This window comes from Acytostelium subglobosum (genome assembly GCF_000787575.1).
Source record: "Acytostelium subglobosum LB1 DNA, scaffold: scaffold33, whole genome shotgun sequence".
Lineage (NCBI taxonomy): Eukaryota > Evosea > Eumycetozoa > Acytosteliales > Acytosteliaceae > Acytostelium > Acytostelium subglobosum.
The window spans coordinates 120,366-142,118 of NW_012236500.1; the positions used below are offsets into that span (position 1 = coordinate 120,366).

Below are 21,753 nucleotides of genomic sequence, written 5' to 3' on the forward strand. Positions count from 1 at the left end.
CTCCCCACATAGGCCAATTCAAGCCTGTGAAGTTAAGTATGATTTGTTTGATTGATTGATTGAGTTGAAAGAATGAATGATGTCTATTTGTATTTGTATTTTATTGATAGTTGTTTGTATTTGTAATAAATAATGGTAAGGATACTTATTTGAAAAAGTCAAACGATTTCTCTTTTGTTGCCAAAAGAAGATTGAATGAACCCGATGGCGACCTTTAGAGATTGAAAATAAGCTGAGATGAGATTGATGGGTTGCCCAATGAAAGGTTTGCGACAAAGTCGGAGAACACATTGTTGAGGCAAATTGACTATGAATGCGCGAAACCAACCCCATTGGTAGTCATCGACTGTTCAAGACTTGAACAGTTTGAGAACAAATATCTTAGTGAGGTCAACCCTTGGTTTCATTCTAACGTTCATTCTAACATTCATTCATACATTCACATACTCTTGTACATGTAATAACATATACCTATACTACATATACACACATATATAATGGAACCGACACAAGGTCAACTATCTAATAGGTCTCTCGTTGAGATCACACCTGCACCAGGCAGCTCACCTCTGCAACAATTTCAGGATATGTCATTGTGGACTGCAATCAAGGATATGTACTGTCCAATCAATAATCCAGAAGGTTATATGTTGTGCTCGATCGCTGAGAACAAGTTAAGTTACGACTTGTTGCAGTCCAAGTTGGAGCACGACCCAAACATCAATCAGGCATTGGCCAACTATGCAATGTTTGGAGGCATGGAGCCTTTCAAGAAGGGCATAGCCAACATGCTTGAGAAGTACGTCTTCCACTGTGCTGCCAACACTGTCAACACCCAACATCTCTGCGTTGGTGCTGGTACAACTGCTTTGCTCGAGGGTATCTTCTTTGCCCTCTGTGACCAAGGTGACTCTGTCATCATCCCATCTCCAATGTATCCCGCCTTTGTAACAGGTAAGCCTATTGCGACGATGAGTCGGCAGCCACTCAATCAAGCCAACACATTGTCTAACCATCATCCCCACCTCACTTACACAGACGCGAGAGTCAGAGCTGGCGTCAAGGTCATCCCAGCCTCACTAACAGACACTGCTGCCGCCGCTGAGGGCAAGGTGGCATTCAAGATTAACGTGGAGGAGTTGGAGAGAGCATATCAGAAGGGCAAGGATGAGGGCTCACCGGTCAAGGCCGTCGTGCTCTGCAGTCCAAACAATCCAACTGGTACAGTGTTCTCATCGGACGAGCTCAACGAGGTCATCGCATTCTGTCGCAAGCACAACATTCACCTGATCTCTGATGAGATCTACGCTCTGTCAATCTTTGGCGAAAAACCATTCGTCAGTGTCTATGAGCTGCTCGATGGCAAGCTTGGCAATGACATACATATCGTGTCGGGCTTCAGCAAGGACTTCTGTCTCAATGGATATCGCGCTGGATACATCTACACCCAGAATGCACAGCTGTTGCGCTACCTCTACAAGGAGTACGTCTTCTTCCAATGCAGCAACCCAGTTCAATCCGTACTCGCCAACATCCTCAACGATGATGCCTTCCTCGGTAACTTTATCCAAGAGAACCAGAAGCGTTTGAAGTCTGTAAGTTGCATCCTCTCCATCATCGCTCAATCAATCATTGAATCATTCCTCATTCACTTACTCATCCATCAATCCATCAATCAAATAATCAATCAATCAAACAAATACATTATTAGCATTATGCACTTACTCTTCAGTTGTTGAAGGAACAGAACATACCATATATTGATTCGGACTCTGGAATGTATTTGTTGCTCGATGTTAGACAATTGCTGAAGGAGCAGACATTCGATGCCGAGTTACCAGTATGGTGTGAATTGTTTAAGCAATCAAAGGTGTTGGTCAACTCTGGCAAGTCCACGCTCGGTGACGTTCCAGGTCTTTTCCGTTTCATCTTCTGTCACAAGGAGCCACAACTACGCATTGCCATCCAACGTTTGGGCAAGGCTTACAACAACATTTTGGCCACAACATCCAAGAGTGTTTAGTTTGTTGCAGCGTGTGTGGTTGTTGATTGAAACTTGAATGTTCAAGTTTGATCTTTGACAAACATATAATAATAAAGTGCACGACATGACTCATACTCTCTATTATTATTATTATTAGCTCAACGTAGGACCTCAAGTTGATCACGTAGGATAGAATTGTACCTTCACATAACCATCCCCTATTTAACTCTTACTTTTGAATTGATAATAAACAGTTGTTAGCAACTAACCACAACAACAACATGTTACAGACACACAACAGGCAAAGAATATAAGTTAATTTCAGTGGATATCAATAGAGATTCAATACGATGAGGTGTGAAGCAATGCGAGGCAATGATGGGATGATCCCGACTACACAACCCAATATTGGGACCAAACAACCTTACCCTATTATTTGATGTAATGTATTATAATTATTGTAGATTGGAATATTACTAACATAATAATTCATTATCATTCAGAAAATGTTACTGGAACAACATTCGAATACTCTCAAACTTTATATGTAGGAGGATATACTAATTACTACCAAACAAACCAGGAGCATCCACAAATAACTTAGATTTCAAGATCAAGAGTAACTCGAGAAACAAATATTTATTCTTTATCCGGATTGTCGTTCATATCCATGGCTTCCAAACTTGAATTTTGAACAGGATAAATTATGTGGACAATATTTACTGAAGGAATTTAATGATTCATCACCTCCAGCTTCCAGATCTTGGTTCCAATCACAAGTTGAAAGTTCTTCATACTTGAAAATTCACTTTCCAACCTTGTGTTATCCCAACTTGCACAGAGGAGGCAAAGGAGATATAAATCTCGAGGTTAGCTTGTGATAATATTTGGCCTGGTGCAGGCCCCCAACCCATTGGTTGATTAATTCGGGAAACTTGAATATTTCGAGATTGAGTCAATAATGGATGGGCAACTCTACATTTGAAGTTCAAAAGTCCAATCAATTCAAAATATGAAAATTTAACTGCTATTAATTTTTCTAATTTGAAGTGTGTAGGTTGTGATTGATGACTCGTGTCACCACACATTTATTCAATTAAACTTAGACATTCAAGTTGTAACGATTTATTATTTATATGTGACTTCAACGTTTTATTACAGAGTTTTTGGTCTCAAACATAAATAATATATAAATAATAACACAATATTGAGCGCAGTATTATGGAAAACAACAGCTTATGTAGAGAGCATCAACTTCCATTCTTCAGGTACTGCGAAACATGCGAAAAACAGCCGATCTGTACAGAATGTTTGGAAGATCACAATGGACACAAATTTTCAAAGCTGCCGCCACCTTCATCGCCACTACCGATGAAGGTGGCGCCGCACTCGCCTCCGCCAACTGTGGCCGCTCCCGATAAACTTGACCTCAAGTCGTGCCACAAGTACGTCTCAGACTATCTCTTCTCGTCGTTCAACATGGTGAAAATGCTGTATGGCAAAGTGAACGAGGCGACCAGGGTCGAGGATCAGATCAGAGAGTACTTTGCGGAGATATACCGCTGCGTCGGTGACACTGAGAAAAAGAGACTGGACGAGCTACACAAGTACCGCGAACCCTTGATCGGCTCGCTGAACAAGACTGTCAAAGTAATGTCGATAAACAAGACACTGTTGGACCTCATCGAGCGAACCTCTGCCTCGATCGTATCACAATCACCGCCCAAAGACAAACAGCTGCAGTTGACCGCAGTGGCCGAACCTCGGAATGATGACAATTACTTTGCAGACTGGACTGGTCATGACCTTGATGTTGTAGCGGCGAACAATAGCCCAGCGTCGATCACTGGCAACAAACTACTCAATCTCGAGTACGCCACAATCTCGCCCGTGACCGTTGGCAATCTCATGACGACCTTCAAGGATAATTCGTTCACCATGCCCGAGCTGTTCAGGCACTTCTGTGCAGTCCCTGAACCCATCTCCCTCAGCACCGACACCATGCTCCAACTCCTTGTCGAGATACATCCCGCCATAGTTGCGCATGCCAAGGACTTGCAAGAGGAGCTGCCCATCCTGGAGAACAAGACGGTGGAGTGGGACCCCAACTATCACCAGAATAAGAAGGCGCTAGAGTTGATCGAGACTAGTTGCCACATGGCCGTCAATGGCCTCTCGACTGAGCTCTCCGTATTCACAATGGACAAGTTTGTCAAGGACAATGTAATCAACAACATCTACTCGGTCGACGGAATGGAGGGCACGACTCACCTCTCCAACGTCGAGGTGTACGACATCAAGAACTCCAAGTGGATGGCCATCGACCCAACCAAGATGAAGAGGGCGTGCTCGTCGTCGTCCGTCGTCTCTGTGGGCTCGCACATCTATGTCTTTGGAGGCAATGACAGCCTCAACACCTACGAACGATACAATATCCAGGCCAGCAAGTGGGACTTGCACGAACACATCGAGAAGGGCGGCTCGAGTATCGCGTGCTGCTTCGACCGCGGCAGATACATCTATCTAATTGGAGGCATCCAGAATAACGATGCATTAGATAGAATTGACCAGTTTGACATCCTTACAGGCAAGTGCAAGCGAGACATTGCAACACTTAAGTGTGCCCGCTACTACTCCTACTGTTGCTACAAGGATGGCATCGTCTACATTGTTGGTGGCACGACCAAGACCTCCAGAGGACCATACACGCTGGTCAACAACATTGAGGCGTTCAATGTCGAGGCGAGGAACTCAGAGATCGTCTACCAATTCAAGGACAACGAGTGCGAGAGAGTAGAGGGATGCTGCTTTGACAACAGAGAGTTCATCTACTTGATCACCACGTCGCACTTCTACCGAATCTCCATCTACGCCTGGAAGATGGAGAAGTTACAGTCACCCGACCTAACCGAGGGTCGCTACGGCATGGCGATGGTGTTTGGCTTCAATGAGGGCTTCAAGATCTGGCTCATTGGAGGCAAGTCCCAGGTTCAATACGTCTACCACTTTGACAAGGGCGATGGCTCCAAGTGGGACAGTCTGCGCACAGGCAAAGGTGAATGGAAACAGTTTGTCAAGAAGTCTAAGAACACGTACTTCCACGGTGCTGTTGGTATCTAAAACCAAAACAGCGGCCACAGTTGTGTGGCTGCTGTTGTTGGTACTTGACTCTGCTGTTGCTAAGCTTGTGGCAAATACTTGTGCCGATCGTCCAAACCACCGCAGTACACTACCATCCGTGTGTCACTGCCTTTTATTCTCCAACTATTCGCACCAAACATAGCAGCATCAGCAACAATAACAACAACAATATCAACAAAAACAACAACAACAATATAGTCAACTAACTACAACAACAGCACTCTCGCAACAAACTAATGGAAGACCGATTCAAACAACAACATGACAAACTGGCGTCATTTATACTTTGCCATCCAACCAACCAACCCTCGCCCCAACCCTCGCCCCTCCTCCTCCCTCCTCCTTCCTCTTCCTCTCCACCTCTTTCCCTCCTCTTTAAGTTATTATTTAAATGATCACAGATGTGGCACATGCCATTAGAATATATCTTATCAACATTACTGCTTACTCTAGTGTCCAGACTGATTGATTGATTGAAGGATACACAAGTGTATCCCATAAATGTAGTCGTGTGTGTTGTCGCGAGTGAATGAAGAGATAAAGAATGTGAACTAGTCAAGTTGTGGTCATTTGTTCAATGTTCACACATTAGTGAGTTAGATAAATAGATAATATATATATGTACAACAATGAGTAGTAGTAGCAGGTCGACAACAGCAACATCTACTTCTTCAATCTCAATGTCAAAGCTACAGAGAGTAAAGGATGTAGTCAATTCGATAAAGGAATTACAACAGGATCATGAGAGTAGAATCATATTGTTCAGTCGACTGCCATCGACTCGCGAGCAGAATCCAGAGCGTTATAACAATATGATAACATTCTGGACCAATGCCATCAAGCGAGTGATAACCGAGTCCAACCTTCTCATCTTCACACCCGCCCAACTCAAGGACATCTTCACGTTCGATGGCGGAGTATCCCCAATCTCCATACTACCTATCATTGTATGTTGTTCAGTCGACAACAGACACATCAAAGACATGCTAACCTATTCATTCAATCAATCATATTCATTCAAACAGGATGAGATAGAGAAGAATGGAGACTTACAGTCAATGAGTACATATACAACAGAGCTGGGGTGGACTGCATGGCTGTGGCACCGAGTGGCATTGCCTTCACTAAAGTGGTCGTTGTCAAAGGTGATGACTACAGGTAGTGGCACCTCTCCACGCAAGAATGACACAAGCAACAAAGCAATGTTGGAGAGGAGGTTGGTATACGCCGATCTAGTCAATGAGATGGCCGAACAACTATATCAACAACAACTGGACAGAATAGTATCGCCCATTGACAACATTGTATCGATCACCAGCATTGAGAAACAGGTTGCCGATTGGATGCTGTCCAAGGATGAGCTAGGCCTGCTCATGTACAGATTGGTCAAGGATGGCAAGGCAGTCCTAATCGTCCAGAAGAATGAGACAATAGTAAGTGCGAGTCAGTGAGTGAGCGAGCTGGTATGAATGAACATTGATGGACTAATCATACTTTACTCTAGGGCGTCAAGTTTGCCAACAGTGGCGAGAAGGCAGTGTTGTTGGAGACCGACATGGGCACGCTACAACTTCGAAACACATACGAGATGTTGTTACAACAGGAGGAGAAGGTACAGGCTGACATTGAGAGGTGCGCAGAGGAGGCCAGGAAGCTCATTCGTGCCAAGAAGAAGGATCAGGCATTGTATCAACTCAAGAAGAAGCGTACATTGGAAGGCATTCTTGCCAAGCGTCAAAAGAACTCGGACAACATTCATGAGATTCTCATGGCCATCGAGTCTGCGCATTCCAATCAACAGATAATGGAGTCGTTGTGTGATGGTGTGGCCACTCTCAAGAAGGTCAATGAGCGAATGTCTGTGGACCAGGTCGACAAGATAATGGACGACTTCTCAGAGGTGATGCTCGATCAGAAGGAGATTGACGATGCTGTCAAGAGTGGATTTGCGGCAACATCCGCTTCATTACAGGACCCAGATGAGGAGGAGAAACTAGAGCAAGAGCTGCAAGAGTTGGAGAAGGAGTGGAACAAGGAGCAGAGTTCCACGGCATCACCGGCAGCGGCCACAACACAAACAACAACATCACCTGTACAATCAACACCATCACCAACAACTACAACAACTACCACAACTATAACAACTACAGCAACAATTAAGTCAGCTGCGGAACTGACTGAAGAGGAACAGTTACTGGCTGAGCTGGACAACTTATCAGTGTCATCAACTGCGATCACAGAGGAGAAGGAAGAAAAGAAGCCTGTCATAATGTCATCATGAGTCCACACACACAACACTAGTCAAGATTGGTAATAAAGAGGGAAGGATTATAGTAGTTGAACCTTCCACTGTTATTTTTATTCAAAGATAAATTGACTGAATACATTGTTGATATCTTTCTTCCCCTCTTGGTTGGGAGCCACTAATTCTTTGATATTCTTTTGTTCCTTTATCCTATCATCACGTTCAGTGTTCAGAAGTTTGATAACTTCATCTTTAAACATCACCTGACATTCAATCTTTTGTATCCTTTCCTCAAGTAACTTCATCCTCTCTTCATTATAATGAAGGATGGTCTACAAAGGTGATCGTACAGGTGATCACCGGTACGACAGAGGTGGTGCATGTGCCATCGTTTATTCGATCCATGAATACGACAGGTGGTCAGATCAACCTTCACCCCCAAATTAAGAACAGATACGCCGACGCCAACTAAACATCACAAGTGTTCACTCTTGATCACCTCCTCTTCAAGTCATCGACAAGAACATTGTTTACGTTCGACTCCATTAACGAACGTAGCTATAAGTCTAAACATGTTGATCAATAGCTAGGAATGATGATGAACAGGCACAGCAATGCGACAGAACGATGACTATAAAAGGAGACAGCATGGTCTATCACAGACATCAACAACCATCTCCTCAATAATCAATATCAATGTCAACAACAACTATTCCCAACGAAGAGTCCTTCTCTCTCTTCATCCAAACAGTTCAACACTGCTGTGCTGAACTCAACAAGCCAGACCTTGTCCCTGCCAGTCGCCTTGACCGTGCTCCCAGTCCCAAGGCCTACTACCTCAGAGTGTTGCACCATACCCCAGACAAGTTCGCCAACGAGAGTGTTCCGGCTGAGGCTATTGTAAGCATTGATATTGTTGTCATTGTTGTGGAGAGACTAACGATCATCCTCCCTCTCAGATGGCCACGTTGATGATGGTGCTGATGCCATTGATGTTGACAGTTATCTTCCTCCAACTCTCGTCAAGGCTAAGATCGAGTCCGCCAGATCCCAGGCCAAGAAAGAGGTGGTGATCAACAACGCCTTCTTCGACTCGGTGGACATGAACAAGGTCCCAGGTCAAGTAGGTATCATCCCCAATATTATCGTTGGACATCACTAACCTATCTCACAGTGCGCATGTTGCCATAAGCCATTTGGTCAACGACCAAGACAAAATGGGTTGTACGATGGTGACAATTGGAGGTTCCGAGCAAGACATTACGATGCCGCTCTCGAGAAGGCCTTGGAGAGACATCTCATCAACATGGAGGTTGCCAAGGAGATGGCCAAGCGTCAACAACTCAAGGCCAAGGTTGTCAAGTTCAAGGTCGATGATGACAATGGCGGACCCTCCAATGTTGCTCAGATCTCAAAGGTCAAGCCTGTCGAGTCGGAGGATGAGGAGGAGCCCCCTGCCAAGCCAGCCAAGATTGCCAAGGCCAAGGTCGTCGAGGAACCGGAGGAGGAGCCACCCGCCAAGCCATCCAAGGCCAAGCACCAGGCACCACTCCTCTCGCCACCTGCCAAGGGTAAGGGAAAGGGCAAGAAGTAGTCGGCCATTGTCTATCCCGCTGTCTCCAGCACCAATGTTGTTCAATCAATCAATCAATCAATCAATCAATCAATCAATCAATAAAGTGTTCAAGTTTTATCAATGCATCCTCCTCTCGTGTTGTCTCATCATGTGCCTCGATATCGACTTGCCACAGACCGCGCATGGTATCCTCTCTGTGTTGTAGGCCTTGATCTCTTCTTTGAACTCCTGGTAGTATTGTTGCATATATGACTTGTTGGTGTTGCTGCCACTCCTATCGATTGTATTCTTTACGTCAATTGGGACAGGGCGAGCCTGTCCCGCTGTAGCTGCCGATAAGGGCGTCTTCATCGCTGCGTCCATAATGATGGAAGTAGAGATTATATTGTCATAGATCTATGGTTGGTACTAGCTCTGGTTCCAGACGATTTCCACTTGGTATCTCAAACACTGGCTCAAACGATTGTGGACTATTGAGCTTGGCCTCTAACTCATTGATTCGTAGCTGTAAAGTAGTCTTTTGTTCCAGAGCAAATAGGTAGAGCTTCTTCCAGTCCTCCTTCTCTTCGTGTATCTTGAAAAGCAGGTGCTTCAACTCTTCGAACCCTGGCTCCTTCATCACTCTCTTCATTATATGTTTGATATCCCGGGGGTAGTGTCCGATTGCCATAGGGTCCCTCCCATATCGTCTGATCAGCTCTTCCATATCCAGTAATCTATATTTTAAACTCCCCAACTGGCTTGAGCATGTTGTTGACGATGGCATTGGGGCAGTAGCCTTCGTATTTCAGGTCGCCGCACTCTTCGCCAATCTTGGGGTAATCGAGTGACTTCTTGCCTCTCTTCTCCTTCCATGGTTTGGTCGAGACGAATCCATCGGTGTGCACGCGCTTGATACAGTCAATGTCGTCCTTTATTATCGTTCCAATCATCTTGCGACCACGTGAGATGATGAATGGCATGATGCGAGCGAAGGGCGTGTCGAACGTGTCGAGGTTGTTGATTGACTTGACCATGACATTGCCATTGTGCGTGATGTTCATAGCGTCGATCGAGTGATTCTCTGGCAGACTGGCCTTGAAGTAAATGTCAGTGATGCCGAGCTCCTTGTCGACGACAACATTCTTCTCTGCCTTGATGTTGACATACTCTTTGGACTTGTTGTACTTGGAGAGGGCGCCCCAGAGACGTTGATAGAGCTCCTTGGCACGTGGCACATCTGCTTTCTTCCAGTCCAGCACCTGATCGATGAACTTGCCGAAGAGCATGTTGCCATTGACTCTGCCTGTTGGGTAGAGRAAGGGCATTGTGCTTGTTGTCGTTGATCAGGTTGAATGTGAGTCCTAGCTCCTGCATAAGGGTGAGGTCGTAGTGAGTATAATAGTTGTCCGCGTTGGGTCTGAATGCTCTGTGCTCACCTTTGATGATCGCCCTGTAGATGCCAAAGGGGATGCCTGGCTTGGCACTGAGCTCCTCGTCAGTCAGTTGATGGAACTCACCTTTCTTGAGAAGCTGCTGCTCTTCATGATGGCGGTGTACATGCCAGAGACGTCGTACTTGTAGAGAGGGCCAGTGTATGTGTCGGCGAACCTCAATGGTCCATTCGATGCCTTGGATATCCACTTGGCTTACTCTTGCTCGATGATATCTGGAATGACATGCTTGTTGTATTTGCTGAATATGTTGAGGGCGGCTTTGTTAATGTTTGATCCTGTAAAGTACAAGTCGATGACGCCGTCAGTACCTTCTTTGAGTGCGTCGGCGTCTTTGATGAAGTCCTCCCATGTCTCCTCCAGCGTCTTGATTGGCTTCTTACTCTTCCTCTTCTTGGCAGCCTCCACCTTGATGTATCGACACTTGCCGTCCGTTCGAACTTTTGTTTCTTGAGCTCCTCAATGAGTGATGCCTTGCTCATCGTGCTGTGGGTCGTGCCATCGTAGAGCTGAACCTGTTCATTGTCATCGTCCCATTTGTATGCCACCACTGGCAGTATTCTGTCATCGTTGTATCGCTTGAGGATGATGCCCTTGGGCTCAAAGGCGCCATCCTTGTCTAGAGTGTAGTGCTCCTTGGTTAGTTTGAGATTGACGACTCGGACGTACTGTTTGGTTGATGTCTTGCAATAATCACCTTTGACATTGATGCGCATCTTGAGCTTGTCCTCGATCTCTGAACAGAGCTTGAGAGGAACCTTGGCATCGCGCTCTAGTTTGAAGAATCGCTTGAAGATCCATGGCTTGCTGAAGTGCTTGGTCACCTTGTCTGGATATGCCGCTTTGATGCAATCATAGAAGCAGTCATTGTCTTTGCCATCACAGCCGCCTGCTCTGAGGTTAGGATGAATGATAAATATGTAGAAGCCTTTGATCGTGAGGTCGTCGAGAGGGACTCCATCATACTCGTCTGGGTTGAACAGACTGATCGCATCACCTGCCTTTGTGAACTTACCTGAGCGATATTGGCGATTGGCCATCAACTGTTTGTGAATGTAGCCCAGCTTGTGTCGTTCTCTGGGTCTGATTGGTAGTGATTTTTGATTGATGTCATCTTATATCTGTTGGAGATAAAATTTTATTAATTATTATTTAATATTTTTTTGAACATTGTTGAGTGTTTATTGTACAAGATAAATTTATTTTGCGCGCAATGGCAGATGTACAGATAGAAGAGGTACAGATAGAAGGATTCCCCAACCCGGTTGTACAACCAGGTCATGTCAACAGAATTAGGGAGGTAGATGAAGAAGTGAATATAAGAAAGAGATCGAGACATACTGAACCACCTGGCTACACACCAAATCAAGTAACTCTCTCTCTGCTCAAAAGAAAATATATAATCAACCAAGGTAACTCCTAAACTGATTTGTAATGATCACCTGCTGACTTTATAAACAAGCCACCTCGCAAGTCTTTGCAAACAACAACGCACCAGCATGGGCAATAGAGATAAGAGATACAGTGAACGAGATCCGAGGAACTGTCAACCAGATCAGAGATAATCAAATCACGATGAATCAACACATTGAAAGGCTTGTCGGTGTGTCTACCTACAGTTATAACGCGAGTGTCAGGGCCCTCAACCGTGAACGATTGCCAGGCGACCAACCAGTCCCCCTTCTCAAAGAAGTCGCTGGCATTGGTAATTTCCAAGGGCTCATGGCTGTGGGCGCTGGTTTGGAGAGCAGGGTTGGTGATCTTCCCCCTGATAACGTTTTCCCCCAACTCTTCACACAGAGGTATTGTGTTTTTGCCAGCCAATATTTTCATAGAGATTCTAATACCCTCACCAGACTGACCATTCAGGAGCTTAGTCGTCTTTCCAGATTTTACAATACCAGTTTTGGTGTTGTCAATGATGACAACTTAGATACAAAGAATGTCAAATTCTATTCGTGGATAGGTCGACAACAACCACCAGCTCCTCCTCAACCACTTCCACCACAACCTAAACCGATGGGGAGGCTCAAATCAACCAAAAAGCGTAACAGTGTCCAAACAGGGAGTCGGGGAGTCGATGGTGGAAGAAATTTAAGAATCAAATAATTTCTTTCTATTATTAAAAAGTTTCCACCATTGACTCCCCAACCTCCCTATGTCGATACACATACTCTTTTTCCCCAATTTCCCTATCCCCATTCCCCTCCCTTCCCTCCCCAAGTTGCGACAGATACACTTTTATTATTCCCTCCCCATTCTCCTCCCCATCCTCCCCAAGTTAGTCGACACATACTCTTTATTATTATTATTATTATTATTATTATCCTCCCTAGACTCCCCAAAAGAAATATAAAAGAATATAAAAGAGTAATTGGAAGTAAATAATGGAATCGGCGCAGCCGATGTAATGTTGGATAGGGGGCCCCCTGAGTTATACACACACCATATTTAAGTCTATACTCTTCCTTCTGTTTGAAGATGATGGCCAACTTCAATTTGGAAATAATAATAAAGTCTTTCTCTATTAAGCTTCCAGAAATGTAATCATAATCAAACTCTAAATCATCTTGGATGTCCTTCATTGTATTTGTACTTGTATTATTATTATTCATATTATTGCTGTTGATGAGGAGAGAGGTGGCTATGTTAAAGAGTTTGTAGGTTGAGTCATTTGGACATATTCAAAGTTGGAATAATTAAAAAAATATATTAATATTAATAATTTTAATTCCAAATGAAAATCTTCTATTTATCACCATCTAGATAACACAGCCAGTCTGATGTAAATTTAAATATTATTATTTAATCTGATGATATTGCTCAAGGGAACTAATCCTTCTTGATCGTCTTGAAAGTGGACGATGAGATGTTGTTGGCAATCATCCAACCGGCAGAGATAAAGTAGAAGAGTCTCATGTACTGGACGACGGAGCTCTGGATCTCCCATGTACAGCCGATGAACATCACCAGCCTGATCAACTCGGCTAGCATGGCGAATCGCTTCCTGTCAAAGATGGCACCAAAGCATGTCAAACTGAGATAGAGGTACACCATGACGGCGCCTGTCTTGTAGTAGCCGAGCGAGTGCTCGTAGATGGCCAGCACGGCCAAACTGGCGATGGAGATCAGCATGAAGTGCACAAACACGTAGCTGTTGAGCAGGGCAGGCAGTGGCTGTCCCAGACGCTCGGGGATGTCCTCCTTGGTTGGCATTGGGATCTCATTGACGTCACCCAGACGGGCGGTGCCTGGATGCCAGCCGGGGCCATTGAGGTATACGCGGATCTTGTCGCCCCATGCGGGGTACTGCTTGGCCTGCTGGTACATCTCGTACCAGTGGTGAATCTGGCACCAGGTTGGGTCGTGGCTGCCCAGTGGATGGACGAGACCGTAGAAGACCTCCTCCTCTTCCTCGATGAATGTGCCAAACATGCGGTCCCAGATGATGAGGGTGCCGGCGTAGTTCCTGTCGATGTATCTTGGGTTCCTGGCATGGTGCACACGGTGATGCGATGGAGTGTTGATAATCCACTCCAATGGTCCAAGCTTACCAATGTACTTGGTATGAATCCAGTACTGATAGATAGTGTTAAACTGCTTGTGGAACATGTACATTTGAGGTGGAATGAACAGGCCCAACGGTAAGTAGAACACCCAGCTTGTGTATATTTGGAAGACACTCTGTCTTAGAGCGGTTGTCAAGTTCTATGAAAGTATGTTGGAAAGATGTTAGCCATGATTGTCATCAGTGTGACCTCAGTCTGGACTTGACTAAACATACGTATTTCTCACTGGAATGATGAGTAACATGTGTTGCCCACATGTAGTTCACTTCATGAGCAAGTCTATGGAACCCTAAAGATTGATTCATTGATTGATTGATTGAATGGTAAGTAGTCTGGAGATGTAGTGTGGAAGGGATTGATGATGGAAGGGACTTACAATAATAACCAAAGTCAACGCTTAGGAAACATATTATTGAAGCAATCTTGTTGTCCTCTGCAATGTCAATCAATCTATGATATCTCCAAATGTACAACACAATGACGAACTCGATCGAGGCCAAGAATGTACTTGGTACAATCTTTTCCCAAATGATAGTTGACAATCCTGTTGACAAACTAGTTAAATGTGATTGATTGATCAGTTTTGTCAGTATCCATGTCCATGTCTCCATGTTCATGTTCCATGTTCAAACATACCTTGAGAATGAATCCTTGAACAAATAAAGGTCTTTCTTCTTTAGAATGATTGAAAGTAAGTTCTCCAAGAGGAAGAATCCAATAAAGTATGGAACACAATCATTAATATAATCATAGAACTCTATATCCTCAAAGATATAGTTCCTTCCCATCTTTGATGTTACTGTATAATGATTGATTGAATGAATGAATCAATCAGTAATGTATAAGTATTAAAAGTATGTATATGTATAAATGAAGTAATCGCAAAGAGAATGAATGATTGAATGATTGAATGGATGATATTGAGTTAATGAATAGCTGTGGGTGGTCCAATAGTTGGACTAACTTGGTGATGACCTCACCTCATTCACACACTTATATTGCAATATCCAACTTGATTTGCTCTCAACTCACACTCGTCGGGGTCTATCGCATGAATTTGGTGATCGTTCAACAGCTTGTTTCGGCTTATGCGTGACAAAGTGTGGGTGTTTGAGTCCGAAACAGGCAATCAATGATGAAGATGGAGATTAAATGTGATAGATACTATGCCTGGGTATATATTATCATTATTTAGAATAGAGCATTGACCTTTTTTTTTATAAGTTCGGGTCGATCCATACCCAATCATCATCATCGATAACATCAGGGTTACATGCATGGTGGATCAGTGTTTTTTTCGAGCTTTCAATACCCGAAACAGCAATTACAATTGTACAATCCAATTGATTGTCATTGTGTGATTTACCCTTGGGTTGGCTTTGCTTTAGGCATTGAGAAAACGATTCTCTTTTAGTAAAAGTAGTATGTAATGATGATTGATTGTTGACGTGGTCGTCTATCATCATTCAAATCTAAATATTGATGAATCATCAATCTTGTACTTTGTAAATCATTATTATCTCTCTCTCACCCTCACTCATACTTACATTATCTCTTCATACATTCTCTTTATCTCTCTGTCTCTACAAATAACACAACCCAGGGAATGAATAAAGTTGAAAAAATGGAGGGAAGTGAATTGAAAGGGTGGGATTGGTTGAATAAAAAGATAATTAGTGTGTGAATTGTGGTGAGGGTTGCTGTGAATCAAACAACCTTGTGAGTCTGTGTTTGTTTCAATCAATCATTCATTTCAATTTTTCTTCAAACACATAAACACACAAACACACAACTTATAAGTATTCATATATATATATATTTGGAAGACACACAGTGAGACAGAGACAGAGAGGAAGAGAGTGATAGATATATATATATAGTTGGTGGACATACAAAGATGAGCCACGCAAAGAGACATAAGAATCGTATATTGAGGAACAAAGCTAGAATCTATTGTGATGTCAATTATAACAAACCAAAGGATTACTGGAACTATGAAGCATTGAATGTAGAATGGGGGTATGTATCACAGTGAATGATTGAATGAATGTATGGACAATGATCATTAACCTGCCTGAACTCAATATTTGTTGTGTAGATCACAAGATGATTATGAGATTGTTAGAAAGATTGGACGTGGAAAGTACTCTGAAGTATTTGAAGGTGCTCATAGTAAGAATAATGAGAAGTGTGTGATCAAGGTACTGAAGCCTGTAAAGAAGAAGAAGATTAAGAGAGAGATTAAGATTCTGCAGAACTTGTGCGGAGGCCCAAATATCATCACGCTGTTGGATGTGGTCCGCGATCCTCAATCAAAGACACCAAGCCTCATCTTTGAATACATCAACAACACCGACTTCAAACACCTGGCGCCCACGCTGACCGACTTTGATGTGCGATACTACATATTAGAGTTACTGCGCGCCCTCGACTTTTGCCACTCCAACGGCGTCATGCATCGCGATGTCAAGCCCAGCAACGTCATGATCGATCATCAGAAACGCAAGCTCTTCCTCATCGACTGGGGTCTGGCTGAATTCTACCATCCCAACCAGGACTACAATGTCCGTGTCGCCTCTCGTCCCTACAAGGGACCAGAGTTGCTCGTCGATATGGAGGACTATGATTATAGCTTGGACATGTGGAGTCTTGGATGCATGTTTGCTGGAATGGTATGTTGTAGAAATAATGTATCTTAGGGCCTACACACTTTACTAATCATTCAATCAATGATGGTCATCACGTTCATAGCTCTTCCAGAAGGATCCATTCTTCCATGGACATGACAACATTGATCAACTTGTCAAGATTGTCAAGGTGTTGGGCACTGAAGAGTTCTACGCATACTTGGACAAATATGGAATAGTGATCGATCCAACTCTACAAAATATACTTGGCAAGTATGTATTGATCATATCTCTCGTCATAAACAATGCATGTATACTCACCAACCAATCAATCAATGAACAGACATCCAAAGAAGCCATGGGCAAAGTTCGTTACAAACGACAACAAGAACCTTGCTGTGCCAGAGGCCATTGATTTCCTGGACAGACTCTTGCGCTACGATCCAGCAGAGAGACTGACGACAAAGGAGGCGATGGAGCATCCATACTTCAAGATCCTGCTCCAGAATTCACACATGAACTAGTTTGGCTGCTTTACTCAACAACAGGTCCACCTTTCCTACTTCCCTCCCCTCCCCTCTTTCCCTGTATCCAACTCCTCTTCGTTTCCCCTTTCCACCTTTCCACCAAACAAACCCCCCCTTGTAGACAACAATAGCAGCGCTGCAAGTGCACGCACGTACATCATCGGAGGATGAGCTGTCCACACAAACACACATATATGTATATCCACAGTGGACGATCAAACATGTAATATTAAAGGTCGCATGCACCCTGCTTGTCAACACATGTTATGGTATTCCAACCAAAAGATAGATTGGTTGGACAATTAATTGATTGATATTGGTTGGATTGTTTTGTCGTTTCTGTACAATGACGCCAACATGTGTACACCTTTGCAGTCTGATGGAGTGGACGACGTCGAAGTTGATCATCCATTCCATGCCATTTATATCTCCATTGATTCATTGTCGCCAGACAGAGGAACACTGGACTCTGAATTAATGTTGACTGTATTCTCATCAAATGCTTGATACTTGATCGTCAATACTCCCCATATCTAGATATGTAATGAGTCAGTCAGTCAGTCAGCCAACCAACAAGTAAGGGTCAGAGGTCAGTTTGCCAACACCTACCATTGCAAAGAAGATGGTCATTATTGACCAGGCAATGTCGTCTTTGCGATTGATATCAAAGTAGAACATGAGTGAAATGCCAGCAATAAGTATCAGTGCGACACATAGTACCAGCTTAAGATTGACCATCAGTTTGTTCCTAGGTGACCTCTCTGCATTCAGTCTTTGATAACCTGGTGTCGATCTATAATAAAACTGTTTGATTGATTGATTGATTGGTCAGTGGTTTGTCTTGTCATCGGATATGCATTGGGACTGTCTATCATCATGACATGCTCGAGCATCAAACATACCCATATATCTGCGACTAGTAGGAATGCAGAGATTGATGATATAAGAGGAAGATATAATGATTCTGTCTCATGTTTAACAGAATAGTATATGAATGCTATCAGACAGACCAACTGAATGTATGATGGTTAGGTAATAAGGTCATGTCAGTCAGTCAGAGTTCATCGATGTGGACTCAGCTCAGCAGACTAAAGAATGTATGCATACTCCCCAACAGAATGGAATGCCAAGTTTAAGAAGGTCCAATGATGTTAAGTTGTTCGGTAGGCCCATTATTATTAAGTAAATGTAATCTTTCGGAGTTAACTCAAGTCTAAGTTGTGTAGTGTCTTTCCTGTTATTGTATACAAAGTACTATATTATTGATATCTCTTGTGTCGACAGAATCAAGATATTCACTGTGAATATCTGTTTGTTGTTGTTGTTGTAGTAATTGTGTTGTAGTTGTTGAATAGTGTTGTTCAAGATAGAATAGAGAGACTGAACAACATAAATGAATAAATGTTGGAAGTTGTTTGAAATTGATGTAACCCCTGACACGCTTCACCATAGATGGTCCATCCTTTTTTTATTAATTTTAGTATTTACTTCATTAGTTGTGACAAACTAAGATGAGTTGTTTATCCTGGTGATCAGAAATATAATCAAAGGAATTATCAATAGGTATAGAACATACTATACTAATTATTATCATTCATTCAAACATATTATTGAATGGAGTGAGTGTCACCAACTTCCCTTCGCCCATTGGGATAACCAATCAGTCTATACGGCTGTCAGGTAGTTGAAAGAATGAGTGAGTGGCCGATGGCAATACTTCGATTCACTTATTCCTATTCTCGGAAGGGTATCCACTTCCAAATGTGATGATGTAGTTGACAATATACGTATGGTATGGTTAACAGATTGATCGACTACGTGTGACTAGTCAATCAATCACAACTGCTCACACTTCTAAGGGAGAAAAGAACACAATATGTTCATATACTTAGAACAGAACAATGACCATGGCGACCATGGTCAGTTCCCATTCATTTAATCAACAGACTCTGAAGTACTGCCATACCATACCCAAACCCTCAAGTGGTTATTGTGTTCGTGCGTTCCACTGTGGAGCGTATTATTATCATTATGAGATTGGTCGTGTGAGTGATTGATCATTACCAAATGAATGAATGAGATTGATTAATTGATTATATGTGTGTGTTTATGTTAGTGTTTGATTGTGATGTTGAAGTGGTTGATCACTCACTTTAGGTGTGATCATTATGAGTTGGTGGTTGTTGTTGATTCGTAGACAGTGTGATTGAGTGTGATTGGTACTGCCTGTGACGTCTTTCCTAAAACATACATCACCATCATTGGAATCTATTACCTCTCAATGAGTGAGTGTGAGCTTGTGATTGCAACAACCACTGTCTCATTCATTCAACTCCATATAAGTACACCACTCATATGTATGATAGATAGTTGGTTGGAAGGTCTTCAACTCAAACTGAATGCCGTACAATTGCAACCGATCACTTGTGATGGTTATCCATTATGAAGGAATTAGAATGTACCATACACAACCAACAACAACACTATTTATGGACATATATACTTCCTTCCATTTCAAGGAGTGAGTGTGTATGTGATCAGTGACAATGATTAATTGATTGAACCAACAGCAGCATCACCATTACCACCACTTTAATCCAATGGATTCCTTAAATGTCGTTTAAAGAGTTGGATGGGTTGGGTTGGGTCGGACAAGTCAACTATTTAAAGGACAAATGTTTGATCACTTTTAAAATCAAATCAACATTGTTACTGCTCAATACAAATAATAACAAAGCTTATACCTATCAAGCTATCCTACAGCATAATATAAACATTATTAATATATTATTAATTATAATTATCCAATCAATCAATTAATCAATCTTACAAAATGTTGTTCAAGAACCTTTCCAAATTCTCATTCTCATCTGTCTCTGCTCAGTCAATTCAGTCTAGCCAAGTGTCTAGTGCCTCTGGAAACACTCAATCCAATCTGATACAGACTTCCAATTCTACTGCCAATGGTTTCTGGTATTCTCCAAAGTCCTTTGCTGTTGGTCCAAGATACCTGGATCTTGGAAATTAATTAATTAATTAATTATTTTTATTAATATGTATAAGTGACGACACACCTATCTGTATATACGACAAATAAATGTTACACAACATTGTTTATAATTCATTACCCTTACCCTTGCCCTTTCCCTTTCCCTTGAATTTGAACTTCAAATTCTTGGTAACAAAAATATACATTTTTTGCAAAAGCATCAATGAACATGCTAACCTCCAACATTATCATTCTTAAAATTTCAAACAAATAATAATAATAGATAAATATCGAAAGGATGAACTAGAACTACCTAATATGTTACAAAAGACATTGATAGACATATTGATTCAAAATCAATTGGATGCAATCAGTCTAAGTCTATCATGCAAATATCTATTCAATTTGATACAAGGCAGAACTCCAGAGATTGAACTCAAGACTCCAACAGATGTAAAGGGTTTGATAGTGACCAAGCTATCGACTCCTTTCATTCAGAGGTATTCGAGATACACAGAACAAAGTTATGACTTGGATCAAATGCCAAAGTATACCTTTGCCGACACGATCAATCACTTGGTGTTGATTCAAGCAAACCCGCCCGATCATTGGCCGACATCACTTCGGTCGTTGGTCATAGGCAGAGAATCAAAAATTCCAAAGTTTCTTCCAGAGACTATTACATCATTGGCTTTCAGCTATTCCAACATTGATACAACTGCCCCGGAAACATATCCGCAATCACTTCGCCATATTAAATTGGGATATCTTCACCACAATGCCATCAAACCTGGATCTCTCCCTCAATCACTTATCTCACTCTTTGTTGGATGGTCTTACAACAAAGAGTTTGAACCAGGTGCACTACCATCATCTCTTCAATCATTAATTTTGGGGAACTTATTCAACCTCTCAATTATCTCCCGCAGTCACTTGTTCATTTATCTTTGGGCTGCGACTTCAATTATCCACTATTGGCCTCTAACCTACCAAGATCCTTGACAAGGCTGATGATTAGCAATCATTATTCTTTTGATCTTCCTCCTGGTGCTCTTCCCAACACCTTGGAGGTACTTACCTTTGGCTTAGAGACAACCCAAAACTACGGCAGAGAAGATCCACCACAATTGTATTTCACCGAACCAATGGCAAACAAACTCCAACCTGGATCTTTACCTCAATCACTAAAATCATTGAGGCTGAACCAGAATGCATTCATTGGCAACATATTGAGCCCAGGCATCCTACCCGACTCGAGTTCACTCACCAATGTATTTCTTGGATACAGGTTCAACCAACCATTGTTGTCAGAGTCATTACCATCCCACATCGTTCACCTAAGCTTTGGACCATACTTTGATCAGCCACTGGATCCTCTTGTTCGACATGTCTACTCCAGTACCAATCTAAGTGGCCATTATGAACATGTATTACCTTTTCTACAATCGTTGAGACTGGGATTCTATTTCAATCATCCAATAACGCCAAGGGTACTTGGCAATGCTTTGACCCTACTCCAAGTTGGCTTACGTTTCAATCATGAGCTATTGCCTGGCACTCTGCCTCTTTCGCTCAGAACATTGGAGCTGGGGCACGCTTACAAATACAAGTTCGCCAAGGACCTACTTCCTCCATCACTCACATCACTTCAGATTGGCGAAG

At 42.7% G+C, this 21,753-nt stretch overlaps 8 protein-coding genes across 8 annotated transcripts; 5 read left to right on the top strand and 3 right to left on the bottom strand.

The window, feature by feature from the left end:
- Positions 1–647: 647 nt before the first annotated feature.
- On the top strand, positions 648–2,023 carry SAMD00019534_115250 (hypothetical protein; the record flags this gene model as incomplete). Its single annotated transcript, XM_012893212.1, has 3 exons — positions 648–954; positions 1,039–1,595; positions 1,712–2,023. The coding sequence occupies 3 exons, from the start codon at positions 648–650 to the stop codon at positions 2,021–2,023; spliced, it is 1,176 nt and encodes a 391-aa protein (XP_012748666.1).
- Positions 2,024–3,355: 1,332 nt separating this feature from the next.
- Positions 3,356–5,104, top strand: SAMD00019534_115260 (hypothetical protein; the record flags this gene model as incomplete). The annotated part of the gene is made up of 1 exon (XM_012893213.1): positions 3,356–5,104. One exon carries the CDS (start codon positions 3,356–3,358, stop codon positions 5,102–5,104), a length of 1,749 nt encoding a protein of 582 aa, XP_012748667.1.
- Positions 5,105–5,754: 650 nt separating this feature from the next.
- Positions 5,755–7,403, top strand: SAMD00019534_115270 (hypothetical protein; the record flags this gene model as incomplete). Its single annotated transcript, XM_012893214.1, has 3 exons — positions 5,755–6,072; positions 6,151–6,477; positions 6,894–7,403. Coding segments are annotated over 3 exons (1,155 nt in total), but the record flags the coding sequence as incomplete, so codon positions are not given.
- Positions 7,404–8,066: 663 nt separating this feature from the next.
- SAMD00019534_115280 (hypothetical protein) lies at positions 8,067–8,964 on the top strand (the record flags this gene model as incomplete). The annotated part of the gene is made up of 3 exons (XM_012893215.1): positions 8,067–8,270; positions 8,398–8,493; positions 8,545–8,964. The coding sequence occupies 3 exons, from the start codon at positions 8,067–8,069 to the stop codon at positions 8,962–8,964; spliced, it is 720 nt and encodes a 239-aa protein (XP_012748669.1).
- Positions 8,965–9,662: 698 nt separating this feature from the next.
- SAMD00019534_115290 (hypothetical protein) lies at positions 9,663–11,419 on the bottom strand (the record flags this gene model as incomplete). Its single annotated transcript, XM_012893216.1, has 5 exons — positions 9,663–10,231; positions 10,365–10,502; positions 10,579–10,657; positions 10,763–11,273; positions 11,346–11,419. The coding sequence occupies 5 exons, from the start codon at positions 11,417–11,419 to the stop codon at positions 9,663–9,665; spliced, it is 1,371 nt and encodes a 456-aa protein (XP_012748670.1).
- Positions 11,420–13,211: 1,792 nt separating this feature from the next.
- SAMD00019534_115300 (hypothetical protein) lies at positions 13,212–14,736 on the bottom strand (the record flags this gene model as incomplete). The annotated part of the gene is made up of 4 exons (XM_012893217.1): positions 13,212–14,087; positions 14,164–14,237; positions 14,325–14,503; positions 14,585–14,736. 4 exons carry the CDS (start codon positions 14,734–14,736, stop codon positions 13,212–13,214), a joined length of 1,281 nt encoding a protein of 426 aa, XP_012748671.1.
- Positions 14,737–15,845: 1,109 nt separating this feature from the next.
- SAMD00019534_115310 (hypothetical protein) lies at positions 15,846–17,099 on the top strand (the record flags this gene model as incomplete). Its single annotated transcript, XM_012893218.1, has 4 exons — positions 15,846–15,967; positions 16,047–16,620; positions 16,700–16,848; positions 16,919–17,099. The coding sequence occupies 4 exons, from the start codon at positions 15,846–15,848 to the stop codon at positions 17,097–17,099; spliced, it is 1,026 nt and encodes a 341-aa protein (XP_012748672.1).
- A 425-nt stretch (positions 17,100–17,524) lies between these two features.
- SAMD00019534_115320 (hypothetical protein) lies at positions 17,525–17,780 on the bottom strand (the record flags this gene model as incomplete). Its single annotated transcript, XM_012893219.1, has 2 exons — positions 17,525–17,635; positions 17,712–17,780. 2 exons carry the CDS (start codon positions 17,778–17,780, stop codon positions 17,525–17,527), a joined length of 180 nt encoding a protein of 59 aa, XP_012748673.1.
- Positions 17,781–21,753: the final 3,973 nt, after the last annotated feature.